Source organism: Excalfactoria chinensis, chromosome 5 (assembly GCF_039878825.1).
Source record: "Excalfactoria chinensis isolate bCotChi1 chromosome 5, bCotChi1.hap2, whole genome shotgun sequence".
NCBI classification, from domain to species: domain Eukaryota; kingdom Metazoa; phylum Chordata; class Aves; order Galliformes; family Phasianidae; genus Excalfactoria; species Excalfactoria chinensis.
The window spans coordinates 45,245,927-45,266,806 of record NC_092829.1 but is presented as its reverse complement, the minus strand read 5'-3'; the positions used below and the strand labels follow the sequence as shown (position 1 = coordinate 45,266,806).

At 42.2% G+C, this 20,880-nt stretch overlaps 1 protein-coding gene across 2 annotated transcripts in view; it reads left to right on the top strand.

Annotated features, from left to right (window-relative positions):
• Positions 1-20,880, top strand: part of ANO1 (anoctamin 1) — a 72,429-nt gene that overhangs the window by 32,276 nt on the left and 19,273 nt on the right. For both annotated transcript variants that reach the window (XM_072338926.1, XM_072338927.1), the window contains exons 2-13: positions 16-194; positions 1,954-2,277; positions 4,026-4,124; positions 5,185-5,336; positions 6,416-6,470; positions 7,985-8,036; positions 10,605-10,670; positions 11,169-11,224; positions 12,841-12,882; positions 16,000-16,064; positions 16,658-16,792; positions 18,137-18,297. In XM_072338926.1, the coding sequence (XP_072195027.1) occupies positions 16-194; positions 1,954-2,277; positions 4,026-4,124; positions 5,185-5,336; positions 6,416-6,470; positions 7,985-8,036; positions 10,605-10,670; positions 11,169-11,224; positions 12,841-12,882; positions 16,000-16,064; positions 16,658-16,792; positions 18,137-18,297 (1,386 nt within the window). The remainder of the gene's footprint in view (positions 1-15; positions 195-1,953; positions 2,278-4,025; positions 4,125-5,184; positions 5,337-6,415; positions 6,471-7,984; positions 8,037-10,604; positions 10,671-11,168; positions 11,225-12,840; positions 12,883-15,999; positions 16,065-16,657; positions 16,793-18,136; positions 18,298-20,880) is intronic.

Sequence of the window (20,880 nt, the reverse complement as noted above, 5' to 3'; positions counted from 1 at the left end):
TCCTTTTCCTTTCAGACACAGACAGTGATTTTCATGGGGTGGATTTTCTGCCTGATAACCTCAGTGAGGTTCCAGACGAGTCAGGCATGAGGGTGAACAAGAAATACTCCTGCCTGCCTGCTGAGGAGAAGGGGATCCACATCATCAACATCCGAGCTATTGAGGATATAGGATACGACCAGCATGAAAGCACAGTGAGTAAAGGACTTGCCAGATGTGCAGCAGCTAGCATGCTGTACTTCTTTCCTTACCTTTTTCCCAAATGTTTCCTTTACTTGAAGGCTCTGCCAGTCTCCCCCTTCCCTTTCAGGGGTGCAGAGGAGGCTGCTGCCAGCCACAGCACCTGCTTGTTTGGTGGGCTTGGTGCTTAGGTGTGTGGGCTGGCAAGGGGAAACAAGGGATCGTTTTTCCTTTTTTAAAAACTCCTAGCCTAAAAAGGGTTTGGTTACTCTCAGAGTGATCTGTCAGTAAGGCTGTGGCAACCTTTAAATATCTGTCCATGCTGAGCAGAAGTGTCCAAAATTGCAAGCAAAAACTACTGTTAGCAGAGGTAGTGTTAGACAGTTTGTAACACACAGCAGAGATTTTTTCTCATAGTCAGATTTCTAGTGTCATTAATTGTACCTTGGTTAAAACCAAGCAATTTTATCAGCAATTTTAAAGGAAGTTAGTAACATAAATGCACAGCAGGATTAGGAGCTGGCTGTGTCATAAGCACATAAAAGTAAGTTTATTCAGGTGAAGGAATGGAGGTGGAGTGAGCTATGTAACAGACCATGCTGGAGAAAGACTCACCATAAAAGCAGTGCTTGATTCATTGTGCTTAATTAGGGTTGAGTGTGGTGGAATGATTCTGTCAGGTTTGTTTTGAAATAGAGATACCCATTCTTTGTCTCTTCTACAAGCAGAGGATCAGGCCATGCATGGTCTTGGCTGATGCACCTTTCCATCTCGGTGGCCTACAAGAATCTCGCAGTATTAAAGAACAACCTGCAAAGACTCTATTTACTTCTTTAAGTCAGGACAGCGAGCTTCTTTGGAGTCCTTTGGCTCATCCCTTTCACAGTGCAGTAGAGGTATTCTTATCGTTAGGGAATGTGTTGAGGCTTTTGTATGCAGAGTGCAACAGAATCTCCTACAAAATCAGCCAGTCCTCAAGAGGGTCAAATTTTCAACAGGTTCAAGGAAAGACAGAAATTAATATCTGTTAGTACTTTGGTATGTCTCTACAGTTATCCTGTCCAGTTTTCAGGCAAGTGTGTGAAAATGAGGCTGTGTTTTGAGACTTGTGTCCTGCAGCACTGCACAGCCAACCTACACAGCACTAGTTCAAGGCAGAAACAAAGCCCTTGCCACCCTCAGGTTGTGAGGCAGCCTGGGGTTTGATAAGTGGGGAGTGGTGAACTCAGCAAGGAGCATGCTTCCTTGGCTGCAGTCCATGGGTATTGGCTGCCTCGGCGCCCAGCTGGCTCCCTTCAGTCTGTATGGAGGCTGATCTCTTTCTCAGATGATACAAACTAGCAGCAATAGATAAAAGAAGTGAGAAATGTTTGTGTATGGTATCAATCTATCTGTCAGAACCAAAACACAGATGTCCCAGATGGAAGAGGACAGATGGATCTTAGTGGCAATTAACCCTCGGTGGATACAACCGAAGCTACCCAGTAGCTGACTTAAGAAGCAGCGTGCTGGGAATTAGATTAAATCCCAGTCATTTTATCTATTTACTTCTGGCCAATGAAATCCCAGCCGGCTATCAGGAAAATTGCAAGTGTTAACTTGCAAAATTGTTTTCAGTCAGTATCATGTGGGGGCTCCTCCTGCAGGCTTGCTGTCTGAGGTTAGGTCTTGGTGTGCTCTGGTAAAGCAGTGCTTGATACCAGGCCCTGGTCTGCTTGGTGCTCATTTGACTGTGCACTAATTATTCTTCTCCTTCTCACTCCCTGCTTCCAGCTATTGAATTCCCTATCCAAAAATCCAGATGCTGACTGCAAGTATGGACTCTACTTCCGAGATGGCAAGAGGAAAGTGGATTACATCCTGGTATATCACTACAAGAAGTCTTCAGCTGGGAGAACGCTCACCAGGAGAGCCCAGCACAATGATGCAGGTGCCAGGAGCACCAAGCAGGACCCACTGCCTGGGAAGGGTGTGCAGATGGAGATGGGTGAGAGCGAGCCCCATGCTGACTGCCATGAAGATGACAAGAGGTTTCGCAGGGAGGAGTACGAGGGGAACCTGGTGGAGGCTGGCCTGGAACTGGAACATGATGAGGATGTAAGGAGCAAGGAGCTGCTGTAGATGTGTTATGATAAGGAGGGTGGCTGATGGGTGGGTTTGGGGAGTGTCACAGAACCAGGTTGGAAGTGACCTCTAGAGATCAAGTCCAGCCTCCTGCTAAAGCATGTTCCCAACAGCAGGTAGCACAGGTAGGTAGTAGGTCTTGAACACGTCCAGGGGAAGGAGAATACACCACTCTCTGAGCAACTTGTTCCAGTGCTCCATCTCTCCTGACAATAAAGAAGTTCTTCCTTATGTTAGCACGGAACTTCCTGTGTTACAGTTTCTGCCCCTTGTCCTTATTCTATTACTACACTCCACTGAAAAGAGTCTGCCTATGTTGACTTGACTCATGCACTTTAGATATTTATAAACAGTTATGAGATCCCCTCTCAACCTTCGCTTCTCCAGATGTGGCCTCACCAGTGTGAAGGGGGAGGTTCACCAGGGCAACAGGCTGAGCTTCTCAGCCATTATTCATGATGGCACGTGCCTTACTGCCACACAGCTCGTTGGTGTGTTATCATAGCTAGAGGTGAGGCTCAGATGGCTGTAAACAGCAATCAGAGGTTGGTGTTATGACATGGGTTGGGTCTACTTGTAATTCTGGCTCTGATGAGGAATATCTGATGCAGACAGTAAAGTTTTCATACCTTGGTGCAGCCTCTTGAGAACCATGTTTGTGCAAGGTGCTCTGCTAAATACTCTGGTTCAATCACATGGCTTTGGGTTGCAGTTTTACTCCTTCCATTCTTGGATGTGAACATTACAGCCTTTCACCTGTACCCTGAAAACAGCCTACTCTATTAAAAGACCATTAGACTGCATGAAAAGTGATGTGTGTGAAGTACTGCCAATGTGTGATTAGTAGAAATAGCTGCAGTCATATTAATTTCAAAGAAAGCTATTACAATTAACTGATCCAACCAATATGCCTGAAATCCCCACGAGAGAGGGTGAGCGTTTGTGTTGGTTTTATTTACTGTATGCAACAGTTGGCATTAAACATCTAGAACAGAGATCAGTGTTAAATAAGTAAACCTGCCAACCCTAATTCACAAATTATAGGTGAGACTGATGGTACAGTGTGAGAAATTTTCCAATTCTCTTTGCCTGTGTGAAAATATGAATTGCTTTATGTCAGGTTGTTGTAGTGTAGCTTTGTTCACTTGTTCATTAAGTCACTGAAATGCTCTTTGAGGAAGTAAATGCAAGGATTGCTTGGAACTGATAGCTGGTTGGAAGGCTGGGGGTTAGGTATGTCCTCTGGGCAGTCAGTGGGATTCTGGAAGGCAGACTGGGAAAGGTGGCTGTCCCTTCATGCTGAAGCTGTGACCCTGTGGGTTCTGAGCAGCCCCTGTGAGGCAGCAAGAATGCCCCTCAGCTCCACTCTTTACAACGAATGGCATTTGACCCTGTGCCTGTGAATCAAATTTACCCGGTTTAGCCTATATTTGTGTTCGTAGCCATTAGCATTTATTTCCCAAACAGTCTTTATCTTTTTATCTGTTTAACCTAATGGTGATTGTTCTGGAAGACAATGGTGTTTCTGAGTCACGTTTTATATCAGCTCAGCTCAGAGAGGTACCCAGTGATTGTCCTGTTGTTAGAAACTGGTCAGCTCAAACAAACGAGCTGATATTGTTGGCTGTAATGGGCATTTCTTTAAATGTGGATGAGACACAAGGGGGGAAATACTTAATTTCTTCCCACTACTAACTTTTTTTTTTTTTTTTTTAATAAAGACTAAGATCCACGGGGTTGGATTTGTAAAAATCCATGCACCATGGAATGTATTGTGTCGAGAGGCAGAGTTTCTTAAGCTCAAGATGCCAACAAAAAAGGTAAGCTCAACTTTCCTGCTTTTTTTTTTTTTTTTTCCTTTTCTGTTTTTCTTTGTGTTTTGTTCCCCCACCTCAGAAGGCATTGTTTAAACACATTTTCATTACACACCTTTCAAATATACTTTTGTTCCCACAAGCATTTATAAAATAGTGAACTAATCTGCACAGCCCCACAAGGACTGGGAGAGTCAAAAAAAATGTCTTGCTTGGGACAGCAAAAGAACAAGTAGAAGCAGGGGTGGAAATCATGAACTCCTGACTCCCGCAGTTGCCTGTGCACAGTGAGAGTTCTTTACCCTCCCAGTGTGTTTTAAAGGAGGTTGCAGTTGATAATGAAATGAAGTTGTACCTTTTGGTGGTTTCTTTCTCACCTGAAAGGTTGGACTGCTTAAAAATGAATATACTACTTTGCACGCAGTAGTCTCACTGGGTTTAGGTGGATACTTACATACATCATCAGTCAGGCTTGCAGGAGTAGGAACTACTCTACCACAAAATAAATTACCTCTCAGAATATTTGAAATGTCATTAAAGATGCGATGGTGTATTTTCATCGTGAGCTAAATTCTCAGTCATCCATGATAGATCATGACCTGCTCAGTGAGAGTAGCTTAGAGATAGATTAATATTTAAACATACTAAGTGCATGTCCCAGACTGCGGAGGGAAGTCTGTAATGGAGAAAGAGACACTCTCAAAGCTCAGCGTCATTTATTACAAAGCTACAGCTACACATTTAGTTTGGATTTTGTATCAATCCCCATTATTGCCTCACTTCCTGACAAAGTAAGAAGCGTAATAAAAAGAGAACTGCAGTAGAATAGTGGCTTCAGGGTTATGGAAGCAAAAGTATCTTGAATAATCTTTGATTATATGGAAGAGGAGAAAATTCTGAAAGCTGCATGATGTTCACAGAAAAGCCCCTGGTACTGCTGGATGAGGTGACCACCTTCTGTCCCTTACCTCTTTGTAATGTTGCACCCAGGAAATTGTACCAGTGAGAGCATCTCTGTGAACCAGAAAATGATGAAGTTCTACCATTCTTCTGTTTTCCCTCTCAGATGTATCAAATCAATCAGACCCACGGTCTTCTGAAAAAGATCAACTCAGTAATTCAGAAGATTACAGAGCCCATCCAGCCCAAGGTGGCCGAGCACAAACCACAGACAGTGAAGCGCCTTTCCTACCCCTTCTCCAGGGAGAAGCAGCACTTGTAAGTGACTGAGGTGCCAGCAGGCCTGGACTGTTCTGGTAGTGGCTGAAAAGAAAATGAATGTCAAAAAAAACTTACAATGTCATTTATAATAATCTTTTTTCCATGTAGAATGGAAATGCTCAGTAAAATTTACAGGCAGAGTTGTGGACTGATAATGGCAAAGACAATTTCTAGTCATGTGGTATGGGCAGCTCACATGTTCTGCAAATCAGGTCTTGTCTTGTAAGTGATATGAAGTCAGTGGTAGCAGTGGACTGCTAAGAGTAGCTATAGATGTGGGTGGAGGAAAAAAGTCATAAGGTGGGGCCCAGCCGGATTTTCATTTGCCTTGGATTGCTTTGCTGCTGCTCTTCCTTGGCCAGCATCCCAGAGGCAAAGCTTTGAAGAGTGTGTTTATGTGTGTGCCAGCTGGAACAAATACCAGTCCTAGGGAAGGATTTCTTCACTCTAGATATGGACTTTTTTGATTGTTTTTAATAAAGGGATGCAGAACACTAATGGAGCTGTGTATTAGATTCACATGCCTGATAGTGGGGCCAGTCGATGCATATAACGTTTTATTCTTAGACTTGCAGCTATTATATTTATACATTTGTACTGCTTATAGGATGCTCCTGCAGCAAAGCAGACTGATAGCTCAGAGAGAGCCTAGAAGGTGCTTCTTAGCTTGTGTTTGGAAATGCCTCATTACTTGCAGAGGTAGCTGTCTTCAGTAAGACTGTCTAGGTGTTTGCTGTATGAGGGAAGCCAGAGTGCTCTTACAGGTTTTGCAGGTATGGCCCAAATATAAAGATTATTAGGAGGAAGAAACCTGAGGCCCATAGCAGGCAGGAATTCGATTAGATGAGTGCCAACAGCCTCTTTTGTGTGGAGAAAAAAACTATAAATAATAAAACATGTCTTTAAAATGCAAGAGTTGGACTTTGTTTTTAACAAGGTTTCCACAAGCTACCCTTTAATGTTAGCTATGAGAGAACCCCAGGAGAAAAGAAAATACAGAAGGGGTCAACAAGAGCAGGAAATTACTGTGTTGTTTCTTTTTTAACATAATGGGCTTCCTTCTGATCTTTTAACAGATTTGATTTGTCTGACAGAGATTCCTTCTTTGACAGCAAAACAAGAAGCACTATAGTAAGTACTGTATATAAATAATTTATGGCTAGTAGTGACTTTGTCCTGGTGTTAATAGCCCCTTTGCTGTATTTAGGACAAAATCTATTGCAAGTTTGTCCCTTTGTACCAAAGGGCAGAGGTGACCTGTGACATTATTTATCCAATAGATGTTTCCAGCTCTAGCTTGTACAATAAGTTGTGTTTGATGCTAACAGTTTGCTGTCTTTTGGTTAATGATTTGGATCTTCTTTTTGGTTCATGGTGAAAGTGAAACACGATTTCTTAGTAGGCACAGCACCAGGAGGGAATAGATTTAGGTTCTGTGTTACACCTACTTGTCCCTATCTATACACTGCTCTATTACAATGAAAGAGGAGAAAGTGCATCCTCCTCTATAGTCAGATATTAAAAGGAAAGCCTGCACAGCATCCAGGGCAGTGCCAAGCAGCAGTTGCTGCAACAATTCTGCAAAGCATGGGGCTGACTTCTTGCCTACCTTCCCTAAAGCCCCTAAGGAATACCAGGCATATAGCAGTAATGCTGATTCTGTGTTGCTTCATTTGAAATTCCTGCAAATAACCTGGTAACAAAAGGTAGATAGAGAAGTGCCCAGCATCATCTTATCCTGCACGCATTTCTCTATGTATTCTTGTTACTTAAAGATCTGCTGCCCTTCCCGAATGTATTTTTAAACCACAGTGCAAATATTGACCCTCCCACCTACAGCAAAATGAACAGGAATCCAGTCACTCCCTGGGAGGCTTTGTTGAATAGCAAAAGCCGAAGAGCTTGAACTAAAAACTTAACATCAACAACTTTTTTTTTTTTTTTTTTTTTTTAAGAAAAAAAAGAAAAAAAAAAAAAAAAAAGAAAATCAGTTCATTATGTAACTGGGCATCTCTCTGTGACAGCTCTTTAACCTGTGGGGGCTGAAGGGCAGTGCTGGGCAGAGGGGCAGCCTCAGGTGCCACCCATGACCCAGCAGGCAGCAACTGTGCAGCTCACCCCTGCAGAGCTGCCAAGGCTTATGTGGAAAAATGACCTCCCCTGCCATCCGGGCCCCAAACCAGTGTGCTAAGGTTATTTGACAATAAATGAAAACAAGCCATAGAACAAATATGTGTTTTGCCACCAGGCTCCGAAATGTTAAGGTCAAACTGTTTCTTTTACCTGTTTTCGGATAGCTGCCACACGTCTGCAAGCTCGTGGGGCCAGAGGCAGCGATGTCCTCAGGCACTGCAGTGGCAGCAGGAAGGGGGGGGTGGCCTGACAGGAGAAAAATGTAATCCTGTCCCACTCAAATAAGCAACAGTAACTGGCTGGCAAGCTCAGCCTTTCTCTCTCATACTATTAACTGCGTAAGGAAGTCTTGAAACTACTATGATGTGCTGAGCATGACAATTTTTATTAACAAGTGATGACTTCACCAGTGTCTTGGTTCTGCCAATACTTGTTTCTGAGCTGTGCATAGAAAGATGTGCTTTTTGTTGGCAATATCCCAAGTAAGCATTTCTCTTTTTTTACTCCTACAGGTTTATGAAATTCTGAAAAGAACAACATGTACCAAAGCAAAATATAGCATGGGTAAGGAACATTATTGAGGTTTAAGATCAATATTGTTTTCAGATATTGAAAGTAATGGCAAGCTGTATCTGGCTGTGGAGTTTTGGTTTTTGCCTTGCTCTCTGATTTGATGTATGTGGGTGTGCTTTATTCAGAAATCTAATTACTGTAGGTATTTGGAATTTTTTCAAATGTGAATCTATAGATTCAATTCTAAATGAGATGTGAGCATGTAGGCCCTCTGTATGTTAGTTATGACCTTTATGGCAAGGCTGGAAGGTGGTCTAAAGTCACAAGCTCTGTGGTGGTTTAGTTTATCACTCATGGTAGTGGATGAGAGCGTTACCATGCACTTCTGTAACTGCCCTGAAACCTATGGGCCACTGCATCCCCTTTGCAAGGACTTGAGTGAAATGGTGACTGCCCAAATCACTGTTACAAGTGTGAGTTCAACCTGAGGCCAATCCTTCCCTTGGCCCTCATGACAGTTGTGGGTAAATTTCATGCTGGCACAGCCAACAGTTTTAGGATTTCAGCCCTAAGTCTGGTGCTCTTAAGAAATGAATTCCTAATGCAGGTAAGCATGAATTCAAACATTGCTAGGCAGAAGTGGTATATAGCTGTCTGAGGGATCAAATGTAACAATGGTAAACCAAATTACATAAGATGGAAGGCTGTATTCTCTCATATCCTGTCATCTTAACAGATGATAAATAGAAATGTATTTGGATGAGAAAAAGTGCATGGACATGGTGGAAGGTATTTGATAACTGCTGAAGTCTGTTACAGCATTTATTTACCTACAAGCAGCTAAGTAAAACAATGGGAACTTGAACTACAGGTAGTTCTGTTCAATATTGACCCATCAGCTGCTTATAAATCCATCAGATAATAAAGAACAATTATACAAGAAGCAATTTCCATGCTTGGATTTTTCTGTTGAAGTAACAGCATACAATGTATAATTGTTGAGTCTTTGTATGCACTAAATTTTCTTGGGGTTCAGCCAATATTAACAGAAGTTCTATTTCCCTGTAGCATGGGAAATCCAAGTTGATCTGTGACTTTCAGGACCCTTTTTGAGTCTGATGCCAGATCATTTTCACTGGACGTTGTGTATGTGCACTCTTAAAGGGAGAGGATCATGTAGCGCAGTTTGAGTTTTGCCTGAGAGTTGGTTGCTTACTTGATTATTTTTTATTTTTAACTTTTTATCCAAAAATGGGAAACTGGTTAGAGATTATCTTCCTTTAGCCTCTGCCCTATTCAGATGAAGTGTTAGGATTCCTGGATTGTTCTTCTTCAATAGACTCACGAAGGTCACAAAGTATACCCAATAAAAATGTCATTAGGCCCGCACATCTGAGGGTATAATCAACATAACTCAACATTGGGCTCTTTGTGTTACGGCACTGGAATGCTGGGTTACAACCCAGCAAAGGTTGCAAATGGATTTGAGCAAACACAGATAATGCTGCAATGCTTCTGTCCAGCAGGAAAAGGGCAGCAGCAGAGCAAACACTGCAGTCTTTGTTATTCATTTTGCAAATTTGTGAAAATGTGAACCTATTGTAACTGTTAAATGCTGATATGTGGTAGGGTATTATGGAGCTCCTTGGTGGCACTACCTAAAAGGATAATTTATCTGTTCCCTAGCTGTTTGTGCTAGAAGTGTGGGAACATTTGCAGACAACTCATTGCACTGTATGATTTTAAATATGACTATAATTTTAAATATGACTTGGAAAATAATGATACTACAGGATACTAAAAGCTCCTGGAGCAGTTTCTCCAGCTAGTGCTATTGTATTAATGAAACTGAAAAATTCTTACTTTAAGAACAATCAGAAACAGCTCCCGAACCTGCAGTGATTGCTTCCTGGTTCATGCTCACTGGGTAGCAATGAGTGGATGCTCAGCAGGAAGCATGCTGTAACACATAATTTTTCCTCTCCTTTTTTTTTTTTTTTTTTTAATAGATTTTTGAGTTCTTCTGAATTCTCTGCAGTGCCAGAGATTTTTTTTTTGTTGTTGTTTTTGTTGTTTTTTTTGTTTGTTTGTTTGTTTTGTTTAGCCTTGTACAACGTGAACTGCTTGGCTTGGCCCCAACTGACCCAAAGTAGCTCTGGTTCCACAGCCAAGACCAAGACCAGTTGGTTGAATCACCAGCCATAACTCCATGAATAACATGGCATGCTCAGATGTGGGCACCCCTCCATCACTGGCAGCAGCCGTATGAATGGCAGCAGTGTGTGAGAGGCTGTGTGCACCCTCAAGGGCCTTGGTTTGGCCAAGTGACCTGTGGGAGCATCATGAAATCATAAAGGCTGGAGAGATCACTTAGATCACTTAGTCCAACCATCATCCCATACCTGTGACCACTCTAAACCACAGCCCTCGATGGACGTGCCCTTCAACCCTGTGCTTGCACCTTCCCCAGCTTGGCCTCGCTGTGCTCCAGCCCTGCTGAGGGAGTGGTACTGCACCCGACAAGGCAGAACCTGTCTCTTGTGCCCCATGCATTTTGTAGATGAAGCATTAACTGCTTTCAGGCTCATGCATGTAACTAATAAACGGATGTGTAAACAGGGAAAGGAGAGGGAAGAAAGAAGGAAACTGCCCTTTTAAATAAAAGACGAAAATGTGGTAAATATGGTAAGTATTACGCCAAGGTCTTTGCAAAGGCTTTCCCTACAATTTCTCTAATCAATCTGAAATCTAAATTCAATGCTCTGTGTGTATGATGAGTGCGTATGCGTGTTTCCTTATAACATCAATTCCAGCCGTATTCTTTTTGTGATCGAGCCTTCTGCTACATGCTTTCAAATCTGCAGGCTTGCCCTTAAATCAAACTGACTTTTCAGAAAATGTAATTTATTATCATGACTAATTTCAAGTCATTGGCTTCTAATTCTCGATCCTCAAATATATATGACTTCTTCTTGCTCTCTGCAGTTTTCCATTTCATAAAATGAATCATGTTTAATAACCTATATGATTAAAAATGAAAGTACATGGAAAGGAATGAAATGGCAGAAAAATCATTAGCTGACCAAATGGCTGTTATTTTGAGGGAAACCTCCAGGAAGCATGATGAAGTGAGACTGTCTAGCCTCGAAATTGTAAATAACCATTATGTCTTTATTTTTCAAGGGATCACCAGCCTGCTTGCCAATGGAGTTTACAGTGCTGCATATCCTTTGCATGATGTAAGTAATCTTGGAATGTATTTTCCATGTCAACTCTCTGACAACAAGCAGTCCTTAATATGTAACGTATTAATGGCATCATCCCAAACTTTGGTGCTAGAGAGCGCAACTTCCTGCTTGCTTGCGTGATGGCTATGTAGTCATTTCTGCAGGCTGTTTCCATCACTGTGCTCACTGTTAATGAATTTCCCACCTCCATCCTACCTCTGATGATCCTAAGTGATACCTTTACATGATAATAGAAGAGTTGTTTCGGTGACTTAGCAAATGAAAGTCAAAGTGAGTGATGTCGAACCTAGACATGCTGGAAAGAGCCCAATGGATGGCTGTCAAAATGGTGAGGGGACTGGAGCACCTCTCCTTTGAGAAGAGGTTGAGAGAGCTAAGACTGCTCAGCCTGGAGCAGAGGAGGCTCATGGGGAGCTCATAAATGTGTAAAAATACCAAAAGGAAAGGTGCATAGAGGATTGAGCCAGGCTCTGCTCAGTGTTGCCCAGTGCCAGAACCAGCGGCACTGGGCACAAACTGAAGCACAGAAGGTTCTTTTTGAACATCAGGCAGTACTTCAGTGCTGAGTTTGTTATGGCATAGGTTTCTCAGAGGTTGTAGGCTCTCCTGAGAGGTCTTCAGAAGCTGCATGGTAATGGTCCTGGGCATCCTGCCCTGGGTATCGCTGCTGGAGAAAGGGTAGGACCAGGTGGACTCAAAGGTCCCCTCCAACCCCAACTGTCCTGTGATTTTGTGAGCCAGAGGCACACAGCAGCTGGGTGCTGGTCACACTTTCCCTTGGAGGTTCACAGCATGGCTAGAACTGTCAAACACACCCTCAGCCTGTATTGCAAAAAGGCCTGGCAGATGTCAAGAGAACACTGCAGAAATACTACTTATGATGCGCTGGCTGCATAAGTGTCCAGAGAGTGCCAAGCCCAGTACAGGCTGCCCCATGGGGAATGCGTGAATGAAGCATGCTGTCTTAGTTTTCTGTCCTCTTTGCTGTGTCTCCTGTGTTTTATCTCTGGGTAACAGCAATCACAACAGGCCCGTCATCTGCCTGATACTTATCACAAACATCAGGCACTCGTAGGCTACAGTGATATCACTTAGAAATCCGGAACAGTTAAGTAAACTTCTCTGCATGTACTGGCCCCACTTCTTTAGATAACTACTGATAGGCTCTGTTTTAAGTAATTTATTTACTGTCTTCATTTACTCCTTTATCATACTTAAAAATAGCTTTGCAGATCTAATCAGCCCTGAATGTTTGGAGACTTTGGGTACAGATCAGCTCTCTCAGCTGCTCTCTCTCCTGTCAAGTGGCCTGAGGTGAACCCCAAACACCATGGAAATACCACATCCTTTCCCTTGACATTTTTAGGCCACCTTTATCACTTATTCATTTCTTTTTCCCCAGTGATGGACACCATTACTCTTTCTTAATGTGCCCCATGACAGGAGACAAAGTGTGCTATGACAAATGAACTCCTAAAATGCAGCATTATTTTACAGATTGCTTTTCTGGTTTTGATGCATTAAGTGAGAGGGATCCATGGGCATGCAGAAGGCATAGCAACTCTGGGCATGACTCACTAAATGACATGAATTTTCTTTCTTTAAAGGGTGACTATGAAGGTGAAAATGTCGAACCCAATGACAGAAAGGTAAGTGGATGTAAGGGGGTTGACAGACGCGAAAGTTCCAGCCTGAAGTTACCTGCTGGAATCTGGGCATTGCCAAGATTTCCACACAACATGTCATAAAAATGCCTTGCAGTAGAAGTATTGGAATACTTTCTAACATTTCAGTTTGCCTTCATGTGGAGCTCAGTATGGATATGTATAAAATGCTAGCTTAGTAACAATGTGCTTCTTAATACATCAGCAAGTATTGAGAGCACCTAGACATCACACCTAAAGTTAGGGTGCTGTAACTTCAGGTCTGCACCAGTGAGAATATGCTCAGCTATCTTCAGATACCCACACCCAGCACAAACTCTGCTTTGTGCCACAGCCAACCATGCAAAAATGCATTGCAGTCTCTGTGGATTAATGTGCTGCTACTCTGGAGCATGGCATTAACATCAGGACCAAAAGGTGGCCATGTCAGCTACTGGGAAGGATAAAGACTGGCTCATTCCTCATAAACACTCATTTTTTATTTCCATTTAAGCTTTAATATGAAGCACATCCAGAGGTGGTCTTGTGGACGTATACTTCTTACTGTATCATTTTCTGCATAAGTCTGCAGTTTAAATAGATTTTAGTGTGTGTATACTGAAAAACATCTGTTTAGTAATCATTCTGAGGGAGTACTTATCAACAGAAAATGCAGACTTCCCTACACTTTGCAGAAGTGTCAGTTTCCTAAATTTGGAGTGGAATTTCTGCACAGTGATGACTGTGCTCCTTTAGAGCACATTAACTCACTATCAGTGTGGCAAAGGAGCGCTTCAGCCTGCTCCTAAACCCTCTGCTTCATGGGAGGAATTAATGAATTTGATTGCCGTGTACCTTGGGCCCCTGGACTAGCAGCGCCTGCCTTTGCTTTCCTACTTGTTTCACAGCCACGTTTCCATGAGGAAAAGTATGGTTCAGAGTGTAGGAGAAGTGGGTCTCAAACCCTCAATGTTGGCCTTATGAAAATAGGTATCCAAAATTGGGGGTCTGATGGGCCTTACATGCAAATGAGTCATCAGGAGACAGTTACTGTCGATTTCCAACCCCTTCTTTTCCCCATTGATTTGAGTTAAAAATATCCATGCTTATCATTTCATCATTGAGCAATACACCCCTCAAACAAAAATGATGAAACGTGGATGAAAGTCCATGTTTTGTAAATCAGCTGGATTGTTGTCTTTACTACTGGCCTCACAAATGCACTTATTTCACAAGTTCACTGTCTGTTTTGAAATGTTTACCTTGGCTTTTGTCTTCTAGTCCCTTCAAATAATCTTTTGGTGTGCTTTGGCACATCTCTTCTGGTTTCTTGAAGCTTTCTTTAATCTAATCCGGTGCTAGGCCAGGCTGTGCCTTTTTTACAACAAAATTAAATTTGAGACATAGAAATGAAGTAAATATTTAGGGATAGCTCACTGATGTTCTATAATAATGGCTTTGAAGCCATGCTTTGAATATCAAGCCGATAAATGTCAGGATAAATGAGATAATTCATTTGTACTTTAACTGCAAACTTGGTTTGAAGTGCCATACAAAAGTGAAAAATGACACTGATGCAAAATCTCTTCCATTTAGTGTTTCCTGATAGGCTTGTCCAGATTAGCTTACTGAGGAATCATCTCTTTTCCAGCATTAACTTATCTTATTAAAAGGAATTAAGAAAAAAGAAGTTGAATTGTCCAAATCATTGCAGTGTTTCCCAAGCACAGGCAGCAGAACTGAAACTTTTGGAAAAGTAGTTGAAAGAAACATGCAGTAGAATGGAAATCACATATGCAAGAGTGCTGATGTTTAATAAAACCTGCCTTTCAGGTTTCACTTTCTGCCCTTATGGTTGTAAGGAAACTGGTAAAGATGAATTATTTTCAGGAAAGGGGAAAATCCATACTCCACTTTTATTTTTGACATCATATTTCTGTGTAAAGAAAGTCGTATTTTTGAATGATTCAAAAGCACAGTGGAGCAGTTCAACTTGGAAGGTTTGACCAATGATTTGGCAGGAGAATTGCTAACTGCTCTAGGAACCCTGTTGGCTCTGCAATACAGTGCTGGAGGTAGGGCAGTCTGTGGGCAGTGGCTAGAGTGCCAACCTGCCTGGCCCTGCTTTGCTGCAAGGAGTATGGCTGTGTGCACCAAGCTTCTCCTGCCACAGTCCCAGACCCTATAGACTGGAGCACTGGCATCCTGCTTGGGCTGCTCCCCTAGGAAGTGATCTCAGAAATTACCAACCAAGTATCTCCTTGACATATTAGTTATTTGTTCAGTGATGCATTCCCTTTCTTTTATAACTGGGTTAAAGCAAGGAGATAAGCTGAAAAGGAAGGCATGAATTCAAAAGCATATGTAGACAAGCTGGTCCCCTCATCCCAGGAGAAGCAGTGGTGATGGTACATGTGACCAGTGAGAACAATTCTTTCTATCCAGTATTTACTGGACAAACTGATTCCTTGTTCTATCTGTTAGCTGAACTAAAAATTAGATCCAAAGATCACTGCTAATATATTTTACAAAGTAAAAGAGAAGGTGAAGGTCTCAGAGGAGCCTCTTTTTATGAGGGATTCAATTTTATAAATCATTAGTGGGGATTGTTGTTCTTCTTGGCCTGTATCCTAACCAAAAGGGTGAGTGCAAATCATCACATACTTGTAGTTTAATGCTGAGCATCTCCTAAACGTGGGCTTCAAGGCAGCTCTGCACAACTCGTCTTGATGGACACTGAATTTCTGTGCAGTGGAAACAAACCCAGTTATGCTTGTTTTCTTTCACTTGTTAACTCAAAGCATGTTCATCTTTCCTATGTATTCTACTAGATTCTTTCTGCAGATCATAAAATCAGGACTGCTCTTCCCATCTCTGCTGTTGTTATCCATCATTCCCATTGCTGAAGAGCCTTTTAATGTACTAGAATTCATCACTGCATTATAGCATGCCAGATCATCAAATTTGCTTTTAATACTTAATGCAGACAGTGTATATTGGCAGATCTGAATTATGTGTTGAAACCACATAGAGGTGAGCCTCGGATCAGAGCACGAGCACTTCAAAGGAGAAATCTTCCCTGCTTGTGGAGCTTCAGCATTCACCTTCCTTTCTCTTTTACAGCTCCTGTGTGAGGAGTGGGCAAGCTATGGAGTCTTCTATAAGTACCAGCCTATTGATCTGGTGAGGTGAGAGCCAGCCCTGAGGGCACATTCTTGCTTTGCAGCTGTGCCTGCCAGTGCCCTGCAGTGCTTGGGTCCTTTGGAGCCACCCTATAGGGCTTCCAGGGACGGGCAGCTGTGTATGTGTGCATCTCTGATGAGCAGTAGTCCCACATACACGTCTCTAGCTAGCATGGTGGAAGCCAGGGGATCTAGGGTGGGCAGGGGGGAGGTTTGTGTGGGGTTTCAGTGCTTTCTGTGTCTTTCATTCGCTCTTGCTAAGAGCGGGTACTCTGTGGAGTTACATTGTTACAGAAAATGAAGGGCTTTGGTAAGAGGAACAGCTCTCAGAAACAATATCACTATGTGTCCCTGTGTGTGACAGAAACACAGAAAAACAATGTTCAGTTGGACTAACTGGCTTTCTTGGTGCCTGCATCACTGGATTAGCTCCATGCATGAGAAAGAGAGTCCTCTGAGGAAAACATTCCCACAGGTCATCGGATCTTACTTTCTCCATGCTTAATCCAGCTGTGATTCATAATTTTAGCCATGTTATATTTTAAGAAATAGGAAACATTTTTTCCTCTCTCTTTTTTAAAATCTTTAATGTCTTTCAGAAAATACTTTGGAGAGAAGATTGGACTATATTTTGCCTGGCTGGGAGTTTATACACAAATGCTTATTCCAGCTTCCATTGTAGGGATTATTGTTTTCCTATATGGCTGTGCAACTGTGGATGAGAACATACCAAGGTAAAAGCAAATTAAAAGACACAACAGATGTTTCTATTATTTGAGGCAATTAGAATGTAACCTGTGTAGATGCTCTGCCACTAATACCTAGAGCAAGCACAGCTGAAAACTGTGGCTCCCATTTCTTGGGCTTTTCCTGTGCCTTCTGCAGTGCCCTTTCTGTGTGTGCCACAGCATCCCCAGGTCCGGCTGCCAGCTGGCGCTGGCCAGAGTGCAGTGAGTGCTCTCTGTCCACGTTCCTCCACACATCCTGCACGTTCTGTCCTTTGGGAGCTGTGTTTGAAGGGGGTCGGTGAGCTCCATGGAAGGGGGGAGCTACAGTCCCACAGGTTCCTGTTCCCGTAAGCGATAGAGATCTACCAAGGGCCAAGTGGGCACCAGAACTGCAGCATGTCTTAAAATCATTAGCAGTTATTGTTAATGTTACTTGTTGAGCTGCGCTGATGTACTAAAATTAATTCTTGGCTGGTTGCTCAGGTGTGGGTTGTTGGTTTTTGTTGTTTTTTTTTTTTTCTAATGCAGATCATTATGTGAAACTAACAAAAGGCTGCTGATGATAGGTTTTAGTGCTCCCTTCTTAAAATGCTGAAAGGCATATTGTGTGACATAAAGATAAATCAAGAATATGTATGTCTAAACTAAGCAATTGCAGCCAGATTAACAAAGTCGTGATGTCCCACTATTTTTAAGTTTAAGTAGGTTTTGTTATTATAATAATTATAAAGCCCTATGATTTTGCTTTATTTGCCCTGCGTGCATCATCAGCTGTAGATGAAAATTACATAAAATTACATAGTTTGTACAACAACCAAGAGCAGTGATTAACAAAGCAGATTAATGGATATCAGAAAATAGATTTCTTTTTTTTTCTTCTCTTTTTTTTTTTTTCCTTTTCTTTTTCTTTTTTTGTTAAGATTGCTTTGTACTGCTTCCAACAGTGGAAGAAACTCAAAGACATTACTATTGCTCTTCTGCAGATGGATTGCAGAGAAGTTAAATTTGTTGAACTCCAGTCTGCTGATACTCAGCACTTCCCTTGTTCTTTATCTATTGCTGAGGTTAATATTTTAAAATAAGTTGGGATGTTTTTATTTTTAATAATAATATTCTGTAATAAAAAGCATAGAGTCTTCTACATCTCCTATTTCAGTCCCTCCATTAGTATGGGTTATGGATGAAGCCGCTCACTAGGCCAAGAGAGGGAAGATGACTACAGCTTGGTGGTTCTACAGATCAGAAACAGATGCTGTGCTGAGGAGAGTGGCCCATCAGAAATGACTGTCAGATCTTGGATGTTGAGCCTTATTGACATTGCCTTTCATGTGCTGTATTGCTTCTTTGCAGTATGGAAATGTGTGACCAGAGAAACAATATCACCATGTGTCCCCTGTGTGACAAAACATGCAGTTACTGGAAGATGAGTTCTGCTTGTGCAACTGCTCGCGCAAGTCATCTGTTTGATAACCCTGCAACTGTCTTCTTCTCAGTCTTCATGGCTCTCTGGGGTAAGAAGATATATGCTTTGATGTTAAGTTTTTAATTATTTAAGATATAACAGGAAGAAACAGAAGGGATAAAGCAGTATATTTATACTCAGTTAATTACATAAAGGACTTTTCTTTCTCCCCCCTCCGCCCCCGCCATGAAACTGCCACTCCCAAATTTATATTCTGGACTGAAAGCTAAAATTCAAGAAGTTGCTCAAGATGAATATCAAATGAAATTGTTAAGCATCTGTCATAAAACTGCGGCATGGTATGTCAAAATTTCATTAACAAGATTGCATAGCTTGCCAAAAAAATCTATTTGCAGATCCAGCTTCCACTTTAGAGCATTACGGAAGAAATGTATTGATGTACTTTGGGGTTGAGGGGAGGGCTCCGTGGGGAAGTGTAATGGCCTTTAACGTCTCTGGACAAACCAAGATTGATTCCTGAGTGTGTTCCGAGATGCAATTAAGTTTATCAGCAAGAAGACATCAAGCATGCAGACCATGAACCAAGAATTGTGTCATAATAGGTACTTTTTCTGATGCAGATTGGCCCTGTATTTGAGCAAGTCACTTAACCTTTCTTTTCTCATCTGCGGAATTTAGTTAAAAGCATTGTGAAACTTTCTGTGGCAGTAGTTACTGAGGGCTACATGAGCCATGGTCATCCTTGTGCCAGGCACGGGGGGATGATAAATGGGATAACGATGGGTCCAAAGCCCATGTTTGTAACTGGAATCCTGTACAGAGAGGTTACAGAGAACAGGGATGTACTTCACTACCTTCAGCTATGTAGTTTGACAGCCTCATGCTCCTGGCATTGGTGAAAGGAGTGCAAAAAGTTTGTCTTGGACTGGTTTTTGTATGAGCCATTGTAATTCCACTTAGAGCAAAGTCTTCTTCACCAGTGTCTCCATTTCAGTTGCAGTGAGCTAAGGGCAGATGCTAAGAGCTCACTGTCAAGGAAAAGGGCTGCCCTGCAGAGGGATTAAAGGTCAGCAGGGAGTCAGGAGCACTGCAGGTCCAAAGAAAAAGCTGGAGGCCTGGGGAGGCTGAACTTGCCGCAGGGAGGAGTGCCTGTGATCTTCAAGATCATCTGGCCATGTAATGTGCAGGGAGAAACACGATACACCCCAAAGCTGGGTGCCATGTCAGAGGCTTTAAATAAACTGATGTTCTCATGTGGAGAGGCAAGTATCAGTTTCGGTCTCTTTCACTTACTGTTATTGTGATCCCCATACAGTTATTGGCGAATAATGCTCTGTTGTCCAGGTCTGTTTGTCTCCTTTTCCTTAGCATGAAACTCTGGATCCCTTCGTGCACTTTTTATCTTCTGGGGCAAAGGCAGACATATTGGCAGAAGCCAGTTTCTGTGCTCTGTACAAAATAAAGCTTAATCTCAGAGATGGTTTTGGAGTGGGATGTGAAATTCCTCAAGTTCTTTTTAGGTCAGTGTAAAACTTTATTTTGGGGGAACGTCATATAAAAGATGTTTCAGTAGTGTCATTTTGAATCTGAAATCAGAAGTTTTTCCACAAGGTTATGAATTTGCATTTTTTTAAACTTCACTTTTAAAGATTTCTCAAACAATTATTATTATTATTATTATTTTTTCTAAAGGGAACTAGGAATTTATTTTCTAAGGAAGTAGTATTAAGAGAAACTGATTCCCTCTATATGTAAGTATAGGTATATTCTGCAGTGCTGTTTGTGAACACTTCTATTTGTAAGGAGTTTTATTAGGCTTCTGTACAGTTGAAGATCTGAGGCAGATGGAATCTAACCTGCTCAGGTAACGAATTGTCCTTACATAGCAAATAAATTACTCAGAGTTTGAGGGAATTCCTACAAGCACCATCTTGGGTAGGCTGCCTTTCTGTGATGTTGTTCACAGAATTGATAAAATTAGAAAGACCACCAAGATCACCAAGTCCAACTGTCAACTCATTCCCACCATGTCCCTCAGTGCCACATCTCCGTGTTTCTTGAACGCCTCCAGGGATGGTGGCTCCACCAGTTCGCTGGGCCAGTGTTACAGCGTTCTGGAGAATTCTGTTTCTATGAGAGTTAGAGCAGCTGCAGCACTAACCCATGCCTGTCACAGGTTCAGCATTACATGTGAGCCTTGATCTAGTGCTGTTTGCTCTCTAAAAAAGCAGGGTCTCCTTGGCCAGCCCAGAAGCTTACCTGGTGCTGAGTGATACTGGCTTGCTTCCAAAGGAGTGAAGCCATTGTCTTAAATGACATGAAAACATCAGAGGATTTAGATAAGATCACTTGGATAATAACCTCTAGGAAGCGTTGAGTTCTGTCTATGCTGATGGGCCCAGATGTGGTATGACAATACAGAGGTATATGTGGTGCAGTGGATGTACTCAACTACTGCAGCATACCTGGCACATTCACCTACTGCTTCACCCACAACCCAGATGCAGTGTTTTCATTTTGCATCTTTGTAAGGCAGTGTCATGAAACAGCTCCTAGAAGCAGTACTAAACAACATGTCATTCACTGTCCATATTCTTTACTGTGGGTGGAGACTGCAGGCCACAGGACAGGAGCTCCAGCAGCAAGAGATGGGATCTCTAGGACCCTGACA